Source organism: Pristis pectinata, chromosome 35 (assembly GCF_009764475.1).
Source record: "Pristis pectinata isolate sPriPec2 chromosome 35, sPriPec2.1.pri, whole genome shotgun sequence".
Classification (NCBI taxonomy): domain Eukaryota; kingdom Metazoa; phylum Chordata; class Chondrichthyes; order Rhinopristiformes; family Pristidae; genus Pristis; species Pristis pectinata.
The window spans coordinates 16,616,574-16,640,776 of record NC_067439.1 but is presented as its reverse complement, the minus strand read 5'-3'; the positions used below and the strand labels follow the sequence as shown (position 1 = coordinate 16,640,776).

The 24,203-nt window shown below is 42.4% G+C and overlaps 1 protein-coding gene across 9 annotated transcripts in view; it reads right to left on the bottom strand.

Moving 5' to 3' along the window:
- The window catches only part of LOC127586448 (ryanodine receptor 1-like), a 625,703-nt gene that overhangs the window by 186,419 nt on the left and 415,081 nt on the right, over window positions 1-24,203 (bottom strand). For all 9 annotated transcript variants that reach the window (XM_052044410.1, XM_052044408.1, XM_052044411.1 and 6 more), the window contains 6 exons: window positions 20,184-20,244; window positions 19,667-19,905; window positions 18,521-18,602; window positions 15,413-15,543; window positions 11,421-11,741; window positions 9,934-10,174 (listed from right to left, as the gene is read on the bottom strand). In XM_052044410.1, coding sequence (XP_051900370.1) covers window positions 9,934-10,174; window positions 11,421-11,741; window positions 15,413-15,543; window positions 18,521-18,602; window positions 19,667-19,905; window positions 20,184-20,244 — 1,075 coding nt within the window. The remainder of the gene's footprint in view (window positions 1-9,933; window positions 10,175-11,420; window positions 11,742-15,412; window positions 15,544-18,520; window positions 18,603-19,666; window positions 19,906-20,183; window positions 20,245-24,203) is intronic.

Genomic DNA, 24,203 nt, shown 5'->3' with positions numbered 1-24,203 from the left:
CACATGTCGAATGCCTTGGGGTTTTCCTTAATTCTACTCATCAAGATCTTCTCATGTCCCCTTCCAGTTCTCCTAAGTCCCTTCTTAAGCTCCTTCCTGGCTACCTTATAATTCTCAAGAGCCCTGCCTGATTTTTCTTCCTAAACCTTAACTATGCTTCCTTCTTCCTCTTGACTAAATGTTTCACCTCTCTCTGGTCAACCATGGTTCCTTTACCCTGCCATCCTTTCCATGTCTCAGTGGGACAAACCTATCCAGAACCTCATGCAAGTGTTCCCTAAACAGCCTCCACATTTCTGTTGTGCATTTCCCTGAGAGCATCTGTTCCCAATTTACACTCCCAAGTTCCTGCCTAATACCAGCATAATTAGCTCTCCCCCAATTAAAACCTTTCCCATATCATCTGCTCGTACTTTTATCCATGGCAATGCTAAAGGTCACTGTCTCCGAAATGCTCGCCCACCGATAGTCACCTGACCAGGTTCATTGCCTAGTACCAGATCCAGAATGGCCTCTCCTCTAGTTGGCCTGTCCACATACTGTGTCAGAAATCCTTCCTGGACACACCTAACAAAATCTGCCCCATCCAAATCTTTTGTACTAAGGAGGTACCAATCAATATTTGAGAAGTTGAAATCATCCGTGACACCAACCTTGTTATTTTTGCACTTTTCCAAAATCTGCCTATTTATCTGCTCCTCAGTGTCCCGGTGGCTATTAGGGCCCATAGAATATTCCCAAAAGAGTGACTGCTCCCTTCCTGTTTCTGACTTCCACTCACACTGCGTCAGTAGACGATCGTGGAGTAGGGGTTAGATTGCTCATGAAGTACGTTTATATACGTTGGCACAACATCGTCAATCGAAGGATGAATCCCGGATGGTATGTTGCCTCCCAGGTGCCAGAGTCCGGCATGTCACTGATCGGGTCCACAGAATTCTTGAGTGGGAGGGAGAGCAGCCAGAAGTTGTGGACCATATTGGCACCAACGACATAGGTAGGAAGGGGGATGAGGTCCTGAAGAGTGAGTTCAGGGAGCTAGGCAGAAAATTGAGGAACAGGACCTCAAGGGTAGCAATCTCGGGATTGCTGCCAGTGCCATGTGATAGTGAATAGGAGGAATAGGAGGAGGTGGGGATAAATGCGTGGCTGAGAAGCTGGTGCAGGAGGGAGGGTTTTAGATTTCTGGATCATTGGGATCTCTTCTCGGGAAGGTGGGACCTATGCAGAGAGGACGGGTTACACCTGAACCAGAAGGGGGCCAATATCCTTGTGGCGAGATTTGCCAGGGTGGTTCGGGAGGGTTTAAACTAGTTTGTGAGGGGGAAGGGAACCGGAGGAGTAGGTCAGAGGAAGAAGGGAATGGGGAAAAGTTAGATCAAACAGGTAGAGAGGCTTTGGGGAAGGAGAAGCAGAATACAGGCTATAAAAGTAGTAAGGTAGATGGACTGAAGTGTGTTTACTTAAATGCAAGAAGTGTCAGGAATAAGGGGGATGAACTGAGGGCTTGGATAAGTATGGGGGACCATGATATCGTGGCTATTACTGAGACGTGGCTGATAGGAGAGGAGTGGATATTGAATATTCCTGGTTTTCGGTGTTTTCAGAGGGATAGGGAAGGGGGGAGAAGAGGAGGAGGGGTGGCGATACTGGTCAGGGACACTGTTACGGCTGTGGAAAAGATGGATGTTGTAGAAGGATCATCTCTAGAGTCCGTATGGGTGGAATTAAGGAACAAGAAAGGAGTAGTTACTCTACTAGGAGTATTCTATAGGCCCCCCGGTAGCAGTAGAGATATAGAGGAGCAGATTGGCAGGCAGTGTTTGGAGAGAAGCAGAAATAACAGGGTTGTTATAATGGGAGACTTCAACTTCCCAAATATAGACTGGAACCTGCTTAGTGCCAAAGGTTTAGATGGGACGGAATTTGTTAAATTTGTCCAGGAGGGATTCCTGACGCAGTATGTTGACGGGCTGACTAGAGGGAATGCCATGTTAGATCTAGTTTTAGGAAATGAACTGGGACAGGTGAAGGATCTATTGGTGGGTGAGCATTTGGGGGACAGTGACCATTGCTCCATAACCTTTAAAATTGTCATGGACGGGGACAGGTGCAGAGAGGACAAGAGGTTTTTCAATTGGGGAAGGGCGAACTATGAGACTATAAGGAGAGAACTTGGGAGTGTAAATTGGGATGTCCTTTTTGAAGGAAAATGTACCATGGAGATGTGGTCGATGTTCAGGGATCTTATGCAGGATGTTAGGGATAAATATGTCCCGGTGAGGCAGAGAAGGAATGGCAGGGTGAAGGAACCGTGGGTGACGAGAGAGGTGGAACGACTTGTTAGGGAGAAGAAGGTAGCATACGTGAGGTATAAGCAGCAAGATTCAGACAGGGCCCGTGAGGAATATAGGGTAGCAAGGAAGGAACTTAAGAAAGGGCTGAGGAGAGCTAGAAGGGGACATGAAAAGGCTTTGGCTAGTAGGGTTAAGGAAAATCCCAAGGCCTTTTTCAAGTACGTGAAGGGTAGGAGGATGGCTAGGGTAAGGGTAGGTCCGATTAAGGACAAAGGTGGGAGAATTTGCCTGGAGGCGGCGGAAGTGGGAGAAGTTCTCAATGAGTACTTCTCTTCAGTATTCACCAGGGAGAGGGGTCTTGATGATGCGGAAGGGAGTGCAGGTAGGGGTAATGTTCTCGAGGTTGTAGATATCAAGAGAGAGGATGTGTTGAAGTTGTTTAATAATATTAAGACAGATAAATCTCCGGGGCCTGACGGGATTTTTCCCAGGCTGCTTCGAGAAGCTAGGGAGGAGATTGTTGAACCGCTGGTAAGGATCTTTGAGTCCTCGTTGTCCACGGGGGTGGTGCCGGAGGATTGGAGGGTTGCGAACGTTGTCCCTTTGTTCAAAAAAGGTAATAGGGATAGGCCAGGGAATTATAGACCGGTGAGTCTCACGTCTGTGGTGGGTAAGCTGTTAGAAAGGATTCTAAGGGATAGGATTTATGAACACCTTGAGAATCATGGACTGATTAGGGACAGCCAGCATGGCTTTGTGAAGGGAAGATCTTGCCTCACAAGCCTGATAGAGTTCTTTGAGGATGTGACCAGGAAGATTGATGAGGGCAGTGCGGTGGATGTGGTTTACATGGATTTTAGTAAGGCATTTGATAAGGTTCCTCATGGTAGGCTTCTTCAGAAGGTCAGAGGCCAAGGGATCCAAGGAAGCTTGACTGTGTGGATTAGGAATTGGCTTGCATGTAGAAAGCAGAGGGTTGTGGTGGAAGGAGTGCCCTCAGATTGGAAGGCAGTGACTAGTGATGTCCCGCAGGGATCGGTTCTGGGACCTCTACTTTTTGTGATATTTATAGATGACTTAGATGAGGGGGTGGAGGGCTGGGTTAGTAAGTTTGCAGACGACACTAAGATAGGCGGTGTTGTGGGTAGTGTGAAGGGCTGTCGGAGCTTACAGAGGGATATTGATAGGATGCAGAGCTGGGCTCAGAGGTGGCAGATGGAGTTCAATCCAGAGAAGTGTGAGGTGGTACACTTTGGAAGGACAAACTCCAGGGCAGAGTACTGGGTGAATGGCAAGGTACTTGGCAGTGTGGAGGAGCAGAGGGATCTGGGGGTTCATATTCACAGTTCATTGAAAGTTGCCTCACACGTGGAAAGAGCAGTTAAGAAGGCCAATGGGATGTTGGCTTTCATAAGTTGCGGGATTGAGTTTAAGAGCCGTGAGGTGATGATGCAGCTTTACAAAACTCTAGTTAGACCACACTTGGAGTACTGTGTTCAGTTCTGGTCGTCTCATTATAGGAAGAATGTGGAGGCATTGGAGAGGGTGCAGAGGAGATTTACCAGGATGCTGCCTGGATTGGAGAGTATTGAATATGAGGAGAGGCTTAAGGTGCTAGGGCTTTATTCACTGGAAAGGAGGAGGATGAGAGGAGACATGATAGAGGTATATAAAATACTGAGAGGAATAGATAGAGTAGACAGTCAGCGCCTCCTTCCCAGGGCACCAATGCTCAGGACAAGAGGTCATGGCTTTAAGGTTATGGGTGGGAGGTTCAGGGGAGATGTCAGGGGGAGGTTTTTCATCCAGAGAGTGGTTGGTGCATGGAATTCACTTCCTGGGGTGGTGGTGGAGGCAGATACATTGAACAGGTTCAAGAGCTTGTTGGATAGGCATATGGAGGAGTGTGGGATGGGGGGATATGCGGGAGGAAGGGGTTAGGTAGTGTGAGGGTGGTTTGATGGATGGCACAACATGGTGGGCTGAAGGGCCTGTTTTGTGCTGTATGGTTCTATGGTTCTATGGAAGGGTCCATACTGTGCTGTACTCTTCCATGTTCTAAAATGACCTTTTTCTGGCAGCAAATGTAAATGATTACTTAATAAATCTGGGGGGATCACTTGATGATTATTATTGTGCTAAATGACCTTTTATCCAGCTAAATTCCACAACGTGTGTTAACACTGAAATTCCATCAAGGGAATCATTAATGGTGTTGGTCAAAATTGTTCCTCCAACATTCCCCAATATACACTGGAACCTCCTTAGTGCAAGAGGTTTAGACTGGGCAGAATTTGTTAGGTATATCCAGGAATGTTTCTTAAATCAGTATGTAGATAATCCAACAAGAGGAGGGGCCATACTGGACCTGGTGTTGGGAAAGGCCAGGAGACTGACCTTTCAATGGGAGAACAGTGAACACAACTCCTTATGTTTTAAGATAGCTATAGATAAGGATATGTATGGATCCTGTAGAAGAGTACTGAATTGGAGCAGGGTAAGTTACAAGAGCATTAGGCAGGAACTAGTGAGTTGATTGGGAACAGCTGATTTTGGGCAAGTCCACATCTGACATATGGAGGGTGTTTAAAGACCAAATGCACAGAGTACAACACAGATATGTTTCAATAAGAAGTAAGGACAGGGATGGCAAGATAAGGGAACCTTGAATGTCAAGAGTGGTGGTGAATTTAGTCAAGAAGAAAAAGGAAACGTATGTAAGGTTTAAGAAACTAAGATCAAATGGACCCCTTGAGGATTATAAAGAAGCTAGAAAAAAAAACTCAAGAAGGGAATTAGGAGAGCCAGGAGGGGCTGTGAAAAGTCCTTGGCAAATAGGATTATAGAGAACCCTAAGGCATTCCAATACGTACTTTGCATCAGTATTTACCAAGGAAAAGGACGTAGAGGATAGTGAGATCACTGTGGATATTGTGCCAAACTAATTAATCCAATAATTAAATGCCTAACTAAAGTAGTCCCTTCTGCCTACACAATGTCTGTATCCCTCCATTCTCTGCAGATTCATGTACCTATCTAAGAGCCTCTTCAACGCCTCTATTGTATTTGCATGCACTACCAACCCTGGGAGCGTATTCCAGGCACCCACCACTCTCTGTGTAAAAAATACTTGCCCCGCACATCTCCTTTGAACTTAACCCCCTCACGCCTTAAATGCGTGCCCTCTAGTATTAGACATTTTGACCCTGGTAAAAGATACCGGCTCTCTATTCTATGCCTCTCATAATCTTTAAAAGTTCCATCAGGTCTCCCATCAGCCACTGTTGCTCCAGAGAAAACAATCCTAGTTTGTCCAACCTCTCCTTCTAGCACATGCCCTCTAATCCAGGCAGCGTCCTGGTAAACTTCTTCTGCACCCTCTGCAAAGCCTCCACAACCTTCCTATAATGAGGCAACCAGAATTGAATGCAATACTCCAGATGTGGCCAAACTAGAGTTTTATGAAGCTGCAACATAACTTCCCGACTCTTGAACTCAGTGCCTCAACTAATAAAGCAAGAGTGCCATAAGCCTTCTTTACACCCCATCAACCGGTGCAAGCCACTTTCAAGGAGCTATGGACTAGGACTCCAAGATCCCTCTGTGGATCAACACTTTTAAGGGTTTTGCCATTAACTGTATACTGTCCCTTTACATTTGATCTCCCAAAGTGCAAAACTTCACTTTGGCTGGATTAAACTCTATCTGTCATTTCTCCACCCATATCTACGACTGATCGATGTCCCACTGTATCCTTTGGCAATCTTCTACACTGTCCACAATGCTACCAATCTTTGTAATGTCTGTGTATTTACTAACTCACCAATCTACATTTTCATCCAGGTCATTTATATACATCACAAATTGCAGAGATCCAAGTACAGATCCCTGTGGAACACCACTAGTCACAGACCTTCAGCCAGAATAAGTCCCATTGACTACTACCCTCTGTCTTCTATGGGCAAGCCAATTCTGAATCCAAACGGCAAAGTTACCGTGGATCCCATGCATCTTAATCTTTTGGATGAGCCTCCCATCTTGTCAAACGCCTTGCTAAAATCCATGTATACAACATCCACAGCTCTACCTTCATCAAGCACCTTCGCCTCCTCCTTGAAAAACTCAATCAAGTTCTTAAGACATGACCTGTCCTGCACAAAGCCATGCTGACTGTCCCTAATCAGACTATGGTTTTCCAAATACTCATAAATCCTATACCTAAGAATCCTCTCCAATAGCTTCCCTATCACTGACGTAAGACTCATCAGTCTATAATTTTGAAGATTATCCCTATTTTCCTTCTTGAATAATGGAATAACATTCGCTACTCGCCAGTCCTCTGGGACCTCGCCTGTGACTAGAGAGGGCATGAGGATCTTGGTCAAGGCCCCAGCAATCTCAACTCTTGCCTCCCTCAATAACCTGGGGTATAGCCTATCAGGCTCTGAGGACTTATCTACCTTAATGTTCTTTAAGAGACCAACACTCCTTCCTTATCTCAAAATGCCCCAGCATATTAGCACGCTCCACACTAATCTCATTATCCTCTTCTAACTTCTTTATAATCCTCAAGGGCTCCATTTGATTTTAGCTTCCTAAAGCTTAGATACGCTTCCTTTTGCTTCTTGACTAAATTCACCACCTCTCTTGAAATCCAGTGTTCCCTTACCTTGCCATCTTTGTTCTTCCTTCTTACTGGAACATACCTGTCCTGTACTCTGTTCAGTTGGTCTTTAAACAACCTCCCCATGTCAGATGCGGACTTGCCCAAAAACAGCTGTTCCCAATTAACCCTCCCTAGTAAATGCCAAATACTCTCGTAATTTGCCCTGCTCCAATTTAATACTCTCCTGCAAGGTCCAGACTTATCCTTACCTATAGCTATCCTAAAACTTAAGGAACTGTCGTCACTGTTCTCTAAATGTTCTCCCAATGAAAGGTCAGACATCTGGTCAGGATCATTATCCAAAACCAGGTCCAGTACAGCCCCTCCTCCTGTTGGACTATCTACAGTACATACTGATTTACGAAGCCCTCCTGGATGCACCTAACAAATTCTGTCCCGTCTAAACCTCTTGCAGTAAGGAGGCCCCAGCCTTTACTAGGGAGGTTGAACAACCCCATTGTTTTTACACCTTTCCCTAATTTGCTTGCATTTCTGTTCCTCAACGTCCGGGTTTGTAGTGTAATTCCATCAGACTGATTACACTTTTCTTATTTTTGAGTTCTATCCATATAGACTGAGTGGAGGAGCCCTCCATTATGTCCCCCAGAGTGCAGCTGGTTCATTTTGTTCCCTTATTTAAGAAAGGGGACACTGGCATTGAAAGGCGGTGCAAAAGAGATACACCAGGCTAACTCCTCAGCTGTGAGGGCTGTCCTATCATGGGTGGCTAAAGAAATTAGATCTGTATTCTTTGGAGTTTTGAAGAATGAGGGGGGTTCTTATCAAAAAATATGAGATCCTTTGGTGCATTTACAACTCTGGTGTATAGGAACAACTTCTCCCAGAGGGTGGTAAATTTTTGTAATTCTATACCCCAGAGAGCTGTGGAGACTAAATTGTAGGGGGTATTTAAAAATGAAGAAGATAATTTTTTTTGCAAGATCTAGAGGTCAGAGCTCTGGGCAACTGGCAGAGAGTGAGAAATGAGGCTTGGGCTAGGTCAGAGATGATCATATTGAATGATAAGATAGACTTAAGGGGCCAAGTGGCCTACACCTGCTCCTACTTTCTTATGTTCCTATCGTCCTAACATTCTGCTGTAAACCCTCCCTGCAGCACATCTGCAAGGATATCAGTCCTGACTCAACATGTCGACTATTTATTTCTCTCCATAGATGCTGCCTGACCTGCTGAGATCCCCCAGCATTTTGTGTGTGTTGCTCCAGATTCCAGTATCTGCAGAGTCTGCTGTGTCATTGTTTGGTTGTTGTACAGGCTCTCCTTTCCCCAGAAACAGTTCCAGTATCTCAGGCACAGAGACACTGGGTGGCTCAGTGAGTAGAGCCACAGCCTCATAGCTCCAGTGATCTGGGTTCAATCCTGACCTCTGATGCTGCTAAACTGGGAATAGTGCAGAGGAGAGTTACAAGGATGTTGCCGGGACTTGAGGGACTGAGTTATGGAGGGAGGTTGAGCAGATTGGGACTTTATTCAATGGAGTGTAGGGGAATGAGGGGTGAGAGATGTATAAGATCCTGAGGGGCACAGATAGGGTCAATGTACCCAGTCTTTTTCCCAGGGTTGGGCTATCAAGAACTAGAGGACATATGCTTGTGAACGGGGGGAGATATAATAGGAACCTGAGGAGCAACTTCTTCACCCAGAGAGTGGTCTGTGTATGGAATGAGCTGCCAGAGGAAGTGACTGAGGCAGCCAAGGTAACGTAGAGGTTAGCGTAATGCTTTACGGAGCCAGCGACCCAGGTTCAAATCTGGCCACAGTCTGTAAGGAGTTTGTACATTCTCCCCGTGCCTGCGTGGGTTTCCTCCAAGTACTCCGGTTTCCTCTCACATTCCAAAGGCGTACAGGTTAGGAAGCTGTGGGCATGCTATGTTGGCACCGGAAGCGTGGCGACATTTGCGGGCTGCCCCCCGAACACTCAATGCAAAAGATGCATTTCACTGTGTGTTTCGATGTACACGTGAGTAATAAAGAAATCTTATCTTACATTAACGACATTTAAAAGGCGCTTGGAAGGTACACGGAAAGGAAAGATTTAGAGGGATATGAGCCAAATGTGGGCAAATGGGAAACTTGGTCAGCATGGAGCAGTGGGGCTGAAGGGCCTGTTTCTGTGCTGTATGACTCTATGACTCTGGTGCTGTCCATATGGAATTTGCACATTTTCCTTATTACAACATGGATTTCCTCAAGTTGCTCTGATTTCTTCCCATATCCCAAAGAGTTGGTAAGCAGGTTGGTAAGTTAATTGACCACTATAAATTGTCTCTAGTGTGTAGATGAGTGGTGGAATTTGAGGGAGAGGCAGGGATTTGATGGGAGAATAAAATGGGTTATTGTAGGATTAATGTACAAATGGGTGCTTCATGTTGGTGTGGATTCCATGGGCTGAAGGGCCTGTCTTTGTGCTGTATCTCTCTGTCTATGAATCTATATTCTTCCCTTCTGCACCATAGCTTCAGCCATGCATTCATCTGCTCTACTCTCCTGTTCCTATATAGTGAATCCTTTCACAGCTCCAGCTCCATAATGCAGTTGGACTGTAGCTGTATCTGGATACACTTCCTGTGCATGTTGTTGCCATGGACACTGGAATTTCCCTGACTTCCCATATTGTGCAGGAGGTGGACTCCACGGATTTGAACTGTGCTGCACGAATTACCACTGCTCTTATGTAGTGTTGAAAGGGCATTAACTGGAATCCAACCATTCTCTTCATCTTTCAGTTGCTGGGCTTCTCAACCCTGCAGAAACTTGGCCCATGGGTGCTTAATATAAAATGCAGGGTAAAATCTAATTACATATTTAAATGATAGATCAGCCTTTTGATAGCTGTTTAGTTTCTGTACTCCCCACCCTATCAGTCGGTGACTTGGATCATATGTTTCACTTTTTTTTATCATTCCCATCACAAGGGATTAAGCTTGCCCCAAATGATGGTAAATTTACCTGTTATTGTCCACATAGCGAATCAGCAGTGGATACAAAGCATACAGATCACGGCAGAGAACAGAAAACTCATCTCGAATTAGTAATTCACTCTCCACGACATCACCCTTGCCCTCCATGCGCAACTGATCCTCCTCAGCCACGACTTTTTTTGACCTTTTCTTTAACTTTTCCATGGTAGGGATGAAATGGGATTTTAACAGTTCAGGCTTGGCCTTGCTAATAATTGGTTGTGCAAAAACTGGATAGAGGGAAGAAAAAGAAAAAAGTACACAGAAACAAGTAAGTTTTAACATTTAGAAACATCAGTGTTAACATTTCCAGATCATCGGATTTGGTGCAAGTGCCTTTTTTAGTGTATAATTTATCTTTTACATCGATTTTACAGATTTAAATTCAGGAAAAATTATCTTTATATAAGCAATTATATGCTTTCTTCATGTGGCTTTTGAAAACATTAACATAGGTGCAGCGCAGGCAAAATTGTAACTTGAAAAGAATTCTGAATTCTCTGTATATAATTTCATACATACCCTTAACTGAGCACATGCAACAGTGATGTCACGATCCGGTTACAAGTCATCATTGCAAGTGCAAAGTGGGTGTAAAACAGAAAGTCTTTTGGAAAATTCTGTCAATTTTCTGATATTGTACTGTGTTTACAGGAGTGAAAACAATATGTAGAGTTGCCAGGGGGCCAAACATGCAGGTTAGGTACAAGCCATATGAAATTTAATAGGAGGAAATGGGCATCTCCTCAGTCACAAACCATGGTTCATAGTTAACATTTGGATAGCGTATCAGCAAAGCAGGTGGGGCCACAATTACTGAATTAGATTCTTAACAGAAAGCAATTTTTTTTTATAAGTCCTTTCATCCTGTAACTATTACATATTCAGCTAGCTGAGCTTCAGTATCAACATTGCCTATAGTCCACTTATAATGGGGACTATAGGTATTGTTCACGATCTCAGGGCATCCCAAGATGTTTACAACCAATGAAAGTTATAAAGTAGGAAGCGTGACAGCCAATTTGTAAACAATAAACTCTCACAATTGGTATTGCAATAATGTCCAGATAATCTGTTTAATAACATTGATGAAGGGACAAAATATTGGCAAAGACACTAGAGATGATTTCCTTGCTCTTCTTCAAGGTGGTACCATGGGACTTTTACAACATCTGACATACCTGGGTTAATACTTCATCCTAAAGATGCTCCCTCACTACTGCACGAGAGTGTCCAACTAGATTTGTGTGGCACTCATGAAGAGAAATTGCATGTGCTAAATCTAAAGATAAAGTTAACTGAAAACAATTAAATAAAGTATTCGACTAAAATTTTGGAGAAAAATTAGTATTTAGCCAAACAAAGCAGGAACACTTTAACAAAATATAGTGAGCTGTCAGGATTCTTACTCTGGCCAAACCTTTCTTCCTTCCTATTATATAGCATGCTTTCTCGGTACTCTTAATTGACATATACCTGCAAGTCTTTTCATCCAGGATGCTTCATCAATACCCAAATTGTTAACTATAATCTTCAGAATATTTCCCAGCAGAGCATTGAGGTGTTCAGAGGTGACACTTGTACAGAGCATTACGTCTTCATCTGCCATATTCTCAGGTCCCCGTTCCCACCATCGTGGCAGATAGTTACACAGCATAGGAAGCGTAATTTCAATAACATGTGGCATCTCAGTATAACGAGCACCAGACTCTGCGAGATCATTAATTTCCTTCATGAGGTGATCCAAATCAGGGATATCTGGACACATTTCCTCAACGCTGTTTGGCAAACCCAAAACTGTCATAAGCAAAGAACAATCAAATTAAATTCTATCCAATCAGTTCTGTGAATATTATTGTGTGCAACATTTAAATATATTAACATAGAGTATTACCAAAAATGGCACAAGAAGTTTGTATGCATTGCAATGGAATACCTTGAGATGGCAGTGTGCTTTGGGAATTTTGAGCAAGATCTTCGTGTGTACAAAGTACATATATAGTCATAGAGCAATACAGCATGGATACAGGCCCTTCAGCCCAACCAGTCCATGCCGACCAGGTGCCTACCCAACTAGTCCCAATTTCTTGCATTCAGTCCATATCCCTCTAAACCCTGCCCCTCCACATACCTATCCAAGTGCTTCTTAAATTATACTATTGTACCTGCCTTAACCGCTTCCTCTGGCAGCTCGTTCCATATACTCACCACACTCTGCTTGGAAAAGTTGCCCTTCAGGTCTCTTTTAAGTCTTTCCCCTCTCACCCTAAATCTATGAACCTTAGTTTTGGATTCTCCTACCCTGGGGAAGAGACTGTTACCGTCCACCTTATGTATGCCTCTCATAATTTTATACACTTCTATAAGGTCACTCCTCATTCTCCTACATTTCAAGGAATAAAGACCTCGCCTGGCCAACCTCTCCCTATAACTCAGGCCCTCTAGTCCTGGCAACCTCTTCGTAAATCTTCTCTGCACTCTTTCCAGTTCAACCACATCTCTTCTATAATAGGGTGACCAAAATTGCATACAATACTCTAAGTGCTGCCTCACCAATGACTTATACAACTGCAACATAAGGGCCTAACTCCTACAGTCAATGCCCTGACAGGTGAGGTCAGTGTACTAAAGGCTTTTTTCACCACCTTGTCTACCAGTGACTCCTTGTACTTCTTGTAGAGGAGTAATCCTAGGTCCTTCTGTTCCACTACACTACAAGTGCCGAACCATTCATACTATAAGTCTTATGCTGGTTTGACTTTCCAAAATGCATCAGCTCACACTTATCTGTATTGAAATTCATTTGCCACTCCTCAGCCCACTTCCCTAACTGATCAAGATCCCCCTGTAATCTACGATAACCTTCTTCGCTATCAACACCTCCTAATTTTGTGTCATCTGCAAACGTACTGATCTAACCTTGTACATTCGCATCAAAATCATTTATATAAATAATGAATGACAAGGGTTCCAACACCAACCCCTGCGGCACACCACTAGTCACTGGCCTTCATTCTGAGAAACAACCTTCAACCACCACCCTCTGCTTCCTATCTCCAAGCCAAATTTGAATCCACCTCACTCGCTCTCCCTGGTTTCCATGGGACCTAACCTTCCCAATGTGGGATGCTGAGTAAGAATAGTAATTTTAATTAGTAACCAGGATGAAAAATAGTTTAATCTTCCTGCAATTTATTGTTGACTTCTTTCTTGTTTGCGATACCTGATGTTAACTTTCAGAGATTCATGTACAAGGACATTCAGGTCTGTCGGAACACTAACATTTTTCAAACCCTCACCATTTAACAATACCCTGCTTTTATATTTCTACTAAAGTGGATGAGCTCATAATTTTTCATGTGATATTACATCTGCTGTGTCCTTCCCCTTCAGAGAAGCTGTTTTTCCCTCCTGCTACAACTTCCACACTGTACCTAGACTTGCACTGCCTGTAAACTTGGATTTTTTTTACGCTTAATCCCCTTTTGCGAATCATGGATATAGCTTGTGAATTAATAGAGCGCCAGCACTGATCCATGCAGCTCCCTTTGTAAGTTGCTTCTCTGCAAGGCCAGAGTTTCTGCAAGTCTAATATTCACAAAGGATTTTCCTCTACCTGCTCCACCTCTGGAGAGGAGAGGATATGGAATGATGCAAGGTCGTAGATAAAATCGTACAACAAAACAATCTCATCCACGCCGACCGTGATGCCTATCTGTGCTAATCCCATTTGCGTGCATTAACCCCTGAATCCTCTATGTCTTTCCTATCCATATACCTGTTTAAAATGCCTTTTAAATGTTGTCTATCACCTCCTCTGACAGCATATTCCATATAGTCACCACCCTCTGAGTGAAAAACTTACCCCTCAGGTCCCCTTTAAATTTCTCCCCTCTCACCTTACTGTGCCCTCTAACTCCAGACTCCCCGCCTCCAGGAAAAAGACTTCAACTGTCTATCCCATCATCTTCCTCATAATTTTATAGACCTCTACAAGGTCACCCCTCAGCCTCCTACATTCCAGTGAGAGTAAACCTAGCCTGTCCAATCTCTCCTTATAACCACTGCTTTCCATTCGAGGCAACATCCTGGTGAAGCTTTTATGCATTCTCTCTACCATAGCCTGTAGCGTTGTGACCAGAACCCTATACAATACTCCAGCTTCAGTCCAACCAACATGACATCCCAACACATACTCAATATCCTGGCCTGTGAAAGCAAGCATATGAAATGCCTTCTTCTGATCATAGATTGGTTGGGGGTGGACAGGAAAATAGGGAGCCCAAGGTTCAGGTCTGGACAATCAGAGATGGATGTTGGAGGAATTGGTGTTCAGCATACAACTGGGCTGGCCTTGGTGAAGATGTGGTTGGGTAGTGAGGGCAGCTGGTGTGGTCACAATCTCACGAGGCTACAGTGCTGGAGGTAGGAGGTACTTGTATGTGGGTCCAAAGGGCAAATTACAAGGGTTCAGACCTGGCCAAGCAGGTCTCCTTTAGGTACAGTCCAGCATACTGCAGACTCTCCTGTTCTTGGAGTTATAGAGTCAAGAAGTCATACAGCACGGAAAGAGGCCCTTCGGACGAACTGGTCCATGCTGACCAAGATGCCCATCCAAGCTGGTCCCATTTGCCAGAACTTGGCCATAATGTTCTAGACCTTTCCTATCCATGTACCGGTCCAACTGTAAAAGTTGTTATTGCCTCAACTACTTCCTCTGGCAGCTCGTTCCACAGACATATCACCCTCTGTGTAAAAAAAATTGCCCCTCGAGTTCCTATCAAATCTTTCCCCTCTCACCTTAAACCTATACCTTCTAATTCTTGATTCCCAACTCTGGGGAAGAAGACTGAGTGCATTCACCCTATCTATGCCCCTCGTGATTTTATAAACCTCTAAGATCACCCCTCAGTCTCCTATGCTCCAAGGAAAAAAATCCTAGCCTGTCCAACCTCTCCCTGTAACTCAGTCCCTAGAGTCCTGGCAACATCTTGGTAAATCTTTTCTGCTCTTTTTCCAGTTTAATAACATCTTCCCTATTGCAGGGTGACCAGAACTGAACACAATACTCCAAGTGTGACCTTCTTGTTTAAGTACATACAAATAAACTTCTCTCTAAGGTGGTCAAAAAATGTGTTTGATGCCATTTCAGATGGTTGGCTGTCTGTTCATTGTTCATTTGTGTACAGGACTTGGAAGCAATCTGGTTTACTTTGCTGAAGATTCAGAGATTAATTTTCTGATGAAATTCCATCGTACTTCACATGTAAACATTGCACTGGACAATAATGTTTCTAGACCAGAATTTTCTTTTCATTTGTTTTGATAAGTTTGTATCCAAGCTCCAAATAACTTCATAAAATTTATATTTAATTTGTTATTAAATTTCCCCATCAATTAAACCCAGAGAAAATAATGAAATGTAACACCCAGTGAAAGTGAATACTTTAAGTTCCTTTTGTACTTACTGGCTCTTTCCCGTGTAGTCTTTGTGTTATAAACTGAGCAGACGTTGTGGTCGTTAAGATGGTGCTCAAGGAAGGCCACTGGCATGGCAGCTGCCAATCGTGCAAGACATTCACCCAGAGAGGGACGCTGCCTGTAGAAAAGGCCATAAATTCAACATGTTTTTGAAGAAGAAACAGTATTTTCAAAAACCTCAGAAATGCAACATGGTAATTCTCAAAGATGTCTCAACCCTTGAGTCACATTAAAAGTATCGGGAATGACTGCCTATGTTCTAAACAATATCAGTGTGGTGTCAGTCAGCACCAACACATGTGTCCACTGAAGGTGCACAATAGTTTTAAGACTGGGCACTTCATATCATTCTGACAATTGCCAGCATTATTAAGCAAAAACATCAGATAGGCAAGGCACTTCTCCATGGCTGAATAGAGTACAATCTTAGCCTTGACCTTGCAATGTATTAAAATTATTCTTTATTCTCTTGTAGCACATTTGATTAAGAGTAATGTTGCTTTCCAAAGATATAATACTATTTCTGTCTTAATGTAGATTATTTATGACCGATCTTGGTTTGTCATATTTTTCTTGTAAACACTGTGTATAAATTTATGTTTAATTTATGTTTTTCTTGTGAATACTGTTTATATTATGCTATGTGCCTGTGATGCTGCTGCAAGTAGCTTATGCATATATGTACTTGTGCACATGACAATAAACCCGACGTTGACACATTAGCAGATATAATTAGAATGGCTTTTATTTCGTGAAATTGAAATACCATGCAACATAACGTTGTCAGCAACGATAGTTGTCATTGTGATGACAGCACTGTCAACCTGGAGGAACTTGTAATAAATAGTCAAACTGAAATTAAATCCTCTGCTACCTGATCTGCTTTATCACACCTTTTTATAGACTGAAACCTGCTGCTATCATGAGCCCCTTGTGCATGTCATGATAGGGTATATACACATTTACCTTTTGTGAATCTGCCAGTTTAAGTGCTGTCCTGATCCTAAATAGTGTGACCATGCTTGATGTGAAATTGTCACTTGTGTAGAGCAGAACATGCCCTGCTCACGAAACATCTAGCAAAAACCTTTGACAATTAACTATATTTCCTGGCTTAGCCAACTATCAAACATGTTAAAAACGTTGAATGCAATTAAAAATGTTTAAATAAATGTGAATTAATTCAAAAGAAATGCAAATTACTTAATACTTGCACAGATGTTCCTTTCCGTTGAGATGATTGTTCCGACAGCAGAACAATCATAGATTCAGCAGACAGATTCCCCAATGTAAGTGCAAGGGAAGTGCAGGAAGTTCAAGGTCCACAGGAGAAGTCCGACATTATGGACAGTGGACAAAACTCCAATTAGGAGCAGTCAGGAAATTGGTGACTTCCACCCAGGAATCCTGAACTTATTCACACTTACTGCACTTCTGATATATATAAATGACGGATGAAAACCTAGATGGATTGGTTAGTGAGTTTGAAGATGACACAAAGATTGGTGGAGATGTGGACAGTGAAGAAGGTTGTCAAAGGATACAGCAGGCTATAGGTCATTTACAGATATGGAGAGAGAAATGGCAGATGGAGCTTAACCCAGGGAAGTGTGAGGTATTGCACTTTGGGAAGTCAAATGCAAGCGGAAAAGTATACAGTTAACGGCGGGACATTTAACATCACATGTACAGTGGGATCTTGGGGTGCAAGTCCATAGCTCCCTGAAAGTGACCAGGGTGGTAAAGAAAGCATGCTTGCCTTCATTGGTTGGGGCATTGAGTATAAGAGTAAGGAAGTCATGTTGCAGCTGTATAACACTTCGGTTAGGCTACACTTGGAGTACCGTGTGCAATTCTGGTCGCCCCATAACAGGAAGAATGTGGACTCTCTGGAAAGGGTACAGCAGAGGTTTATCAGGATGCTGTCTGGATTAAAGCTATCAAGTGATGTTGTACAAACTTGGATTGTTTTCTCTGGAGTGTCAGAGGCTGAAGGAAGACCTGACAGAAGTTTATAAGATTATGAGAGGCATAGATAAGATAGACATCCTGAATCTTTTTCCCAGGGTCGAAATGTCAAATACAAAAGGACATGCATTTAAGGTGAGAGGGGGAATGTTTAAAGGAGATGTGCTAGGCAAGATTTTACACAGAGTGGTAGGTGCTGGAATGGGCTACCAGGTGTAAAGATCTGGAATCTGTATGCAATGTCTACTTAAATGACTTCCTTCACTTTGCATCTCCATGGATGAAAATTTTACTCACTTCAACTTATTCCTCACTTCCCAATTTTTATTTGCATCATAAGAGGTTAACAATCTTCTTTTGTGAAAAGCAGCCCCAACTTTTTTCATATTTCACCTTTTCATATTCTTGGAAGCAGATATGATAGTGCTTTTTTAGACAGACACATGAATTTGCAGGGAAAGGATATGGACCATGTGCAGTGAGAAGAGATTTAGTTTAATTTAGCATCACGTTTGGCATAGATGTCATGGGCTGAAGGGCCTATTCCTGTGCTGTACCCAGAGAATGGTGACAGTTCAGCATGAAGTTGCTGGCATTTTCCATGAAGCTTCAGTCCCATGTCAGAAATTCACTGTCAAAGAGGAAAGAGTTGAGCAGAGGACCAATTTTATAAACCAGTTCCATCAGCATGGAGCCTCAGATGCCAGCAATGTGAAATTTTGTTATGAAACAACCAGATAAAGCTCCTCTGAAGAAGCACAGATTATACAAGTGGCACTTGTGTATGCAAAGTTCACAAATTCACAAAGTCAAGATTATTTATTTTGTGAAGTTTGGCCTTTTATGTAGGTGTTTAATATTCCTGTGGAATATGAAAAAAGTTGGGGCTGCTTTTCACAAAAGGAGACAGTTAACCTTTTATGATGCAAATCAAAAATTGGGAAGTGAGGAAAAAGTTGAGCTGAGAAAAATTTTCAACCATAGAGATGCAAACTGAAGGAGGTCATTTAAGTAGACATTAGATACAGACTCCAGATCTTTGCAAAAAATACAGCCATTATGGGCTGACTGCCTTTTTCCCTGATCCCAAAATGCTGAAGGCCAAATTTAACATATGATTTAATTACCTCTCCACATACGTATTCTTTGTGGTTCCAAGAGAATAAATACTGGACAAGATTCGATAGCAAGCGACTTGAACATCATCCACTGAAAAATAAGAAAAAAGTACAGACAATATTTACCACACAACTTTTATATTGGTACCTAAAAAAAAATCTAGACCAGGTAAGGGAAAGCAGATGTATGTGGGAGCATGGGCGACAGAGGTTGCTGGAGGACAAATTTCCTGCACTATCCATTGATTTTTATTTTGATATACTGTAGATATATAATCTTGTCCTCCATCTAATGTTTGCATAGGAGTGATAATATGTGTAAAAATTGGTGCATAAAAAGGTCTGAGGTAAACTTTCAATTTCAATCCATGGATGGTAAACTTGAGAAGTCTCTTGAACTTACCATTGGATTATCATACCAGTGGATAGTAAATTATTCCGTTCCATTAGATCTACACGTGCTTGCTGACTGACTCTGCCTCTTGCTTTGATAATGCCTCAAATTTTAAACTCTCACCCTTGTTTTCAATTCCCTCTGTGAAATTCCCACCTACCTCTGCAGCCTTCTCCAACCATACCAGCCCACTGGGTGAGGGCCCTTTTGCAATTCTGACTTCTTGCAAAGTCCAATTTTAATTGTCCCACTGCTTCCAAACCATACTTTTAGATGCCTTGGGCCTAAGCTCTACAAGTACCTCCTTAAATCAACTCTCTACTTTCACTCTTTCTTTAAGGTGCCCCTTAAAACTCAACTCCATGACCAGGCCTCCAGGTGTATCTTCCTGTGACTTAGTCTCAAACTTCAGTTTGATGATGATAATGCCTGAATTAAGCACCTTAGGATGAATCAATATGTTCGAAACATAAATGTAGGTTGTGGTTGTCGTGGGCAGTGAAGATGTAAATCTTGTAACTACTTTCTCCAGCTGTTCATGGACTTCAGAATGCCAGCCAGCAGGAGGGCTGCAACAGCTTGACCAGACCTTTATTTTATATGGACTTCCCATTATAAATATGAAAACAGGAATTCAGAATGGAGACACTGTCAGAAAGTACAGACTAACGGAGGCCATTTAATACATTTTAATGTGTCATTACAGATTAGTTTGTGCACAACAGTTAGCAGGAATGCTTCTTGCACTGTTTGATACCTACAGATGACATCATCTCCAAACTGATGCTGAGCCACGTGATCAAACAATGAGGTGAGTACAGGCAGAAGAGCCACTGTAGTGTAGTTGACATTCTGGGCAACTCCTTTCACTTGTGTTCGACTCTGGGAGACTTTGCCAAGCTTCAGATTTTCCACGGTTTTCTCAATATCTTCAGAGGCTCCTTCAAAAAATGACCGCAAACCAGCTTTCACTATTTCAGGACCGGATTTCATCACTGTCCTGTTAACAAATAAAAAAGTACATGTTTCAAAGCTTTCAAATTTCTAACTAGATATAACTATTTACAACTGCCTGGTGAGTGTTCTCAATGATCAGATGGATAATGGCTGCAGATGCAAATCCCTCAAGGGATTCAAGTCCTTTCCTCAAGGACATGGGACAAAATTAGATGTAAAACGCTTGATGGGAACAGAACTGAGAAGTTGGAAGAAAGGAAGACTTGATCAGGAATGGCCATAACTTGATTTAAGCTCAGGACTGGATAAAAATGTGCTCACCTGGCATCCAGAGATCTTGCTAAAATATGCAAACAGTTTATGACTGCAGGGGCATCAGTACCTGTTTAGTAAATGAGAGCAATTATTCAGATTTGTGCCAATAATGTTTCAAGCCTGTCATTTTGGCATTGTTTGTTTTAAACTACACATGCAGTTTGGTAATCATACGCCATATCATTCCCCTCTGAAAAACACTGCTAACATCAGTTCTAGTTACAAAAACACACAAACATCTGAAACCAGAGCTCTTCTACAAAATAAAGTGTATCATAACAATAGTTTCTGTGGATTTTTCTGCAGACTTTCATTTATGAATCTTTTGTTTAGATCATGCTAACTTTAGCTCAGTAGCAGCACCTTCACCTCTGAGTTGAATGAGACTCAACAAACTTACAAGCACTTATCAGTACAGAGGAAGGGCTGCATTAAGGACCCTGACCATCTGGGACATGTCCTCTTCAAGTTACTACCATCGGGGATGAGGTACAGGAGCCTGAAGACCCACACTCAACATTTCAGCAGCAGCTTCTTCCCCTCCGCCATCAGATTTCTGAACGGTCCATGAACCTCATTATTCCTCATTTGCACCATTTATTTATTTTTGTAACACAGTAATTTTTATGCCATGCACTGTACTGCTGTTGCAAAACAACAAATTTCATGACATCTGTCAGTGATAATAAACCTGATTCTAATTATTGAAAATACCCTCCTTTCGTGTTAAATTAATTGTCTATCCTGGTGAACGTAAAGATTCCATAGCACAAAGTGAACAGCAGCGAGGAAATCCCCTAAGGTTCCTAATAAATACTGCAGTCAACCAGTAACACCGCGTAATTCTGTCTCTTTCTGGACATGAACCTGTTACAATGGTGATTACAATGATGAACTAAGTTGATATAAATAGAATTTACATTTGTTAAAATTATATATTTTACTAACATTAAAGAGCATTATAGTATATCTTTCAAACAAAACAGTGTCAGGAAAAGAAATTTGTAATTAAAATATGATCATCACCTGGGTGAGTTTAGCAATTTGTTACTTTAATTCTGACTGATTCACCATTCCAATAACAAATAAAAAAAACACTGAATGTTAAAAATTGTTCATAGAATCATAGAACAGTACAGCACAATACAGGCCCTTCGACCCACAATGCTGTGCCGACCTTGAAACCTCGCCTAAGACTATCTAACCCCTTCCTCCTACATATCCCTCTATTTTAAATTCTTCCATATGTTTATCTAGCAATCTCTTGAATTTGACCAATGTACCTGCCTCCACTACCACCCCAGGCAGTGCATTCCATGCCCCAACTACTCAGGAAACATAATTCTTACTCTTTGAATATTTCATATGTAAATCCACCAGGGGAAAGTAACAGAAGTAAGATTTCTAACACGGCATCCTTACAGTGGTTGCATGATTAATATATTTTCTTCCTTGGCTATAGATTTAGATCTCAATTCATCTGAGAGAGGCATCAGCAAAGCGTATTATATTAAAAGCATTGTATCATAAACCTCCAAGTCTACCAGGAGAGAGGGAATAAAAACTGGAGAAATTCACATTTGGCAAGTGAGGCAGATCTCAACACATTCAAGCAACCGCATGTCCTCATTCATGTGGACATTGGAGTTAGAAAAAGTTTCAGCTTTATTTGGAGACCATCTCTAAACTTAATCCCACCTGTTGCATTGCCTTAACAGATGAAGAAAACAATTCTTCATTAAAGCATTAATTGCTTTAATGAAAAAAAAGTTAAATACAGATCCCATGCTTCTATCTGCAATCATTCACTTGTCCCTTGGCAGAATTTTATTTACTAACTTGCTTTCAATCTAACAGTTTGGATATCTCCTCAGCCTAATTTACCTTGATGAAATAATCCTGCTCAACCTCCCTCCACCTTTCTTACTGATTCATTTTATGGCTAGGAGAACAGAATATGTGTTATACTCCCAAAATCTGACACCTGACATTTTCTAATAATGCATTTATTTCCATGGAAGCCACCGTTAATACTAGAAGAAAACTGATTTCAAAGTAACTCTGAAAACTAGTTAGTTGCTAATTGATTATTTAAGACACCAAATTAGTGCAACAGTAAACTTGAAGACATTGGCCCCAATACCATATCTGAGTCTGCTGAGAACAACAAGGACAGAGAGTTCGATATCACATGAGAAACCTAGAATTAAGTTTCGTGCTTCTGTTGGCATTTTAAAGCAACCCTGGATTTAGGTTTGGTGCTTACCATGATGTTGCTCTGCTAATTCCACTACTTGGAGAGCAATGCAAAAATGTTATCTGCAGAGGCAGGAATTTGGAAGTAAGAAAAAAAGCCTTTGACTAGAGATTGTAAATGATCAAAGGTGGTCCTTTGACATTCTGATGAGGGTAACGAGGAAGCTGTGAGAACATGTTGCAGTCACCAAGTCGTAGATGCAGGGTTCTCAGGATGACAACTACTTACGATTACGGCAGTCTCCAAGTTTGAGCACAGCAGGTCCTTCAATGATCTAACCAGAAAATACACGTTACACACTACATCTACTGTCTGTAGCAGTTAGCCTTACTCTGTCCAACCAAGCCTGCTCCATCAAATTGGTCCTCATATCCACCTATCACACATGTAATCATACAGCACAGAAACAGGCCCACCATGTCAATGCCTACCATCTAGTATCTATCTATACTAATGCCATTTAGTAGCACTTGTGTGCAGTCTATTTTCTCACATTCCCAAAAATCCATTCAGCATCACCACACTTCCATATCCTGAGATAACTTGTTGCCACAATGCATCCATCAACTGAATCCAGCAAGGACTTGGAGATCAAAAAGATAAGCACTGTTAGTGCCAGCCTGCACCTCTTTACTGTGGCCATAGCACGTGATGAAAGGTAAGAGCACTCTACACTCACATCTAACACACCTCCTCATATCCCATTCCCCAACTACTTTACAGTCCCTTCTGATGTACAAGCTGTAAAAGATGAAAGAATGAACCTCTCGCTTAAACCCCTGTTTACATAAACCTACTCAGACACATGGAATGCTCCTCCTGCAACATGTGGGAAATCAGGAGACTTCCAGCGTCCCTGGCAATCACGTGTGCAGGAAGTGTGTCCAAGGGCAGGTCATGACTGACTGCATTATGCTGCTGGAGCTGCAGAGGGACTTACTGTGGAGTGTCTGCAATGCTGTGGCTAGCACGTTGAACGAGCTGGTCACACTGCAAAGCAATGGTGACACAACGGTGAGACAATGGTGACAGAAAGGTGGTGGGTGACCACTACCAAGAGTAGAAGGCATAAACAGATATTCCTGTGGTCATCCTCTTTGTTAACAGATATACTGTGTTAGATACTGTTGAGTATCCTCTTAGGGGTAAGCGGCAAGGAGCCAAGTTTGTGGCACCACAGTTGACTGTGCACAATAGGGAAGGAAAAAGACGAGAAGATCTGCAGTGATAGGGGACACAATTGTTAGGGAAGTAGACAAGCGTTTTGGTGCCCGCGAACAACACTCCCGCATGGTTTGTTGCCTCCCTGGTGCCAGGGTCAGGGATGTCCAAGACCAACTGTAGGGTAGGTGAACAGTGAACAAGGTGTGGTGAACGTCCACACCAATCACATGGATAGAAAAAGGGATGAGATCCTCCAACATGAATTTAATGAGTTCTGTAGCAGAGTAAAGAACAGGACACCTAAGGCTATACTCTCTGTATTATTTCCAGTGCCATGTGCTCCTGAGTAAAGGAATAGGAAGATAGGTCAGGTGACTGTGCAGCTAATGGGATGGTATGGGAGGGAGGGCTTTAGATTTTTGGATCATTGGGAACATCTAGGATAGGTGGGATCTGTACCAAGTAGGACTGGTTACACCTGGATTAGAACAGGTCCAACTTCCTTGCTGAGGGGTTGGTTCATGCTTTTGGGGAGGTTTTAAACGAATAGCAGTAATTTCAATATGTTGTTGTAGTCATACAGTTATACAGCACAGAAATAGTCC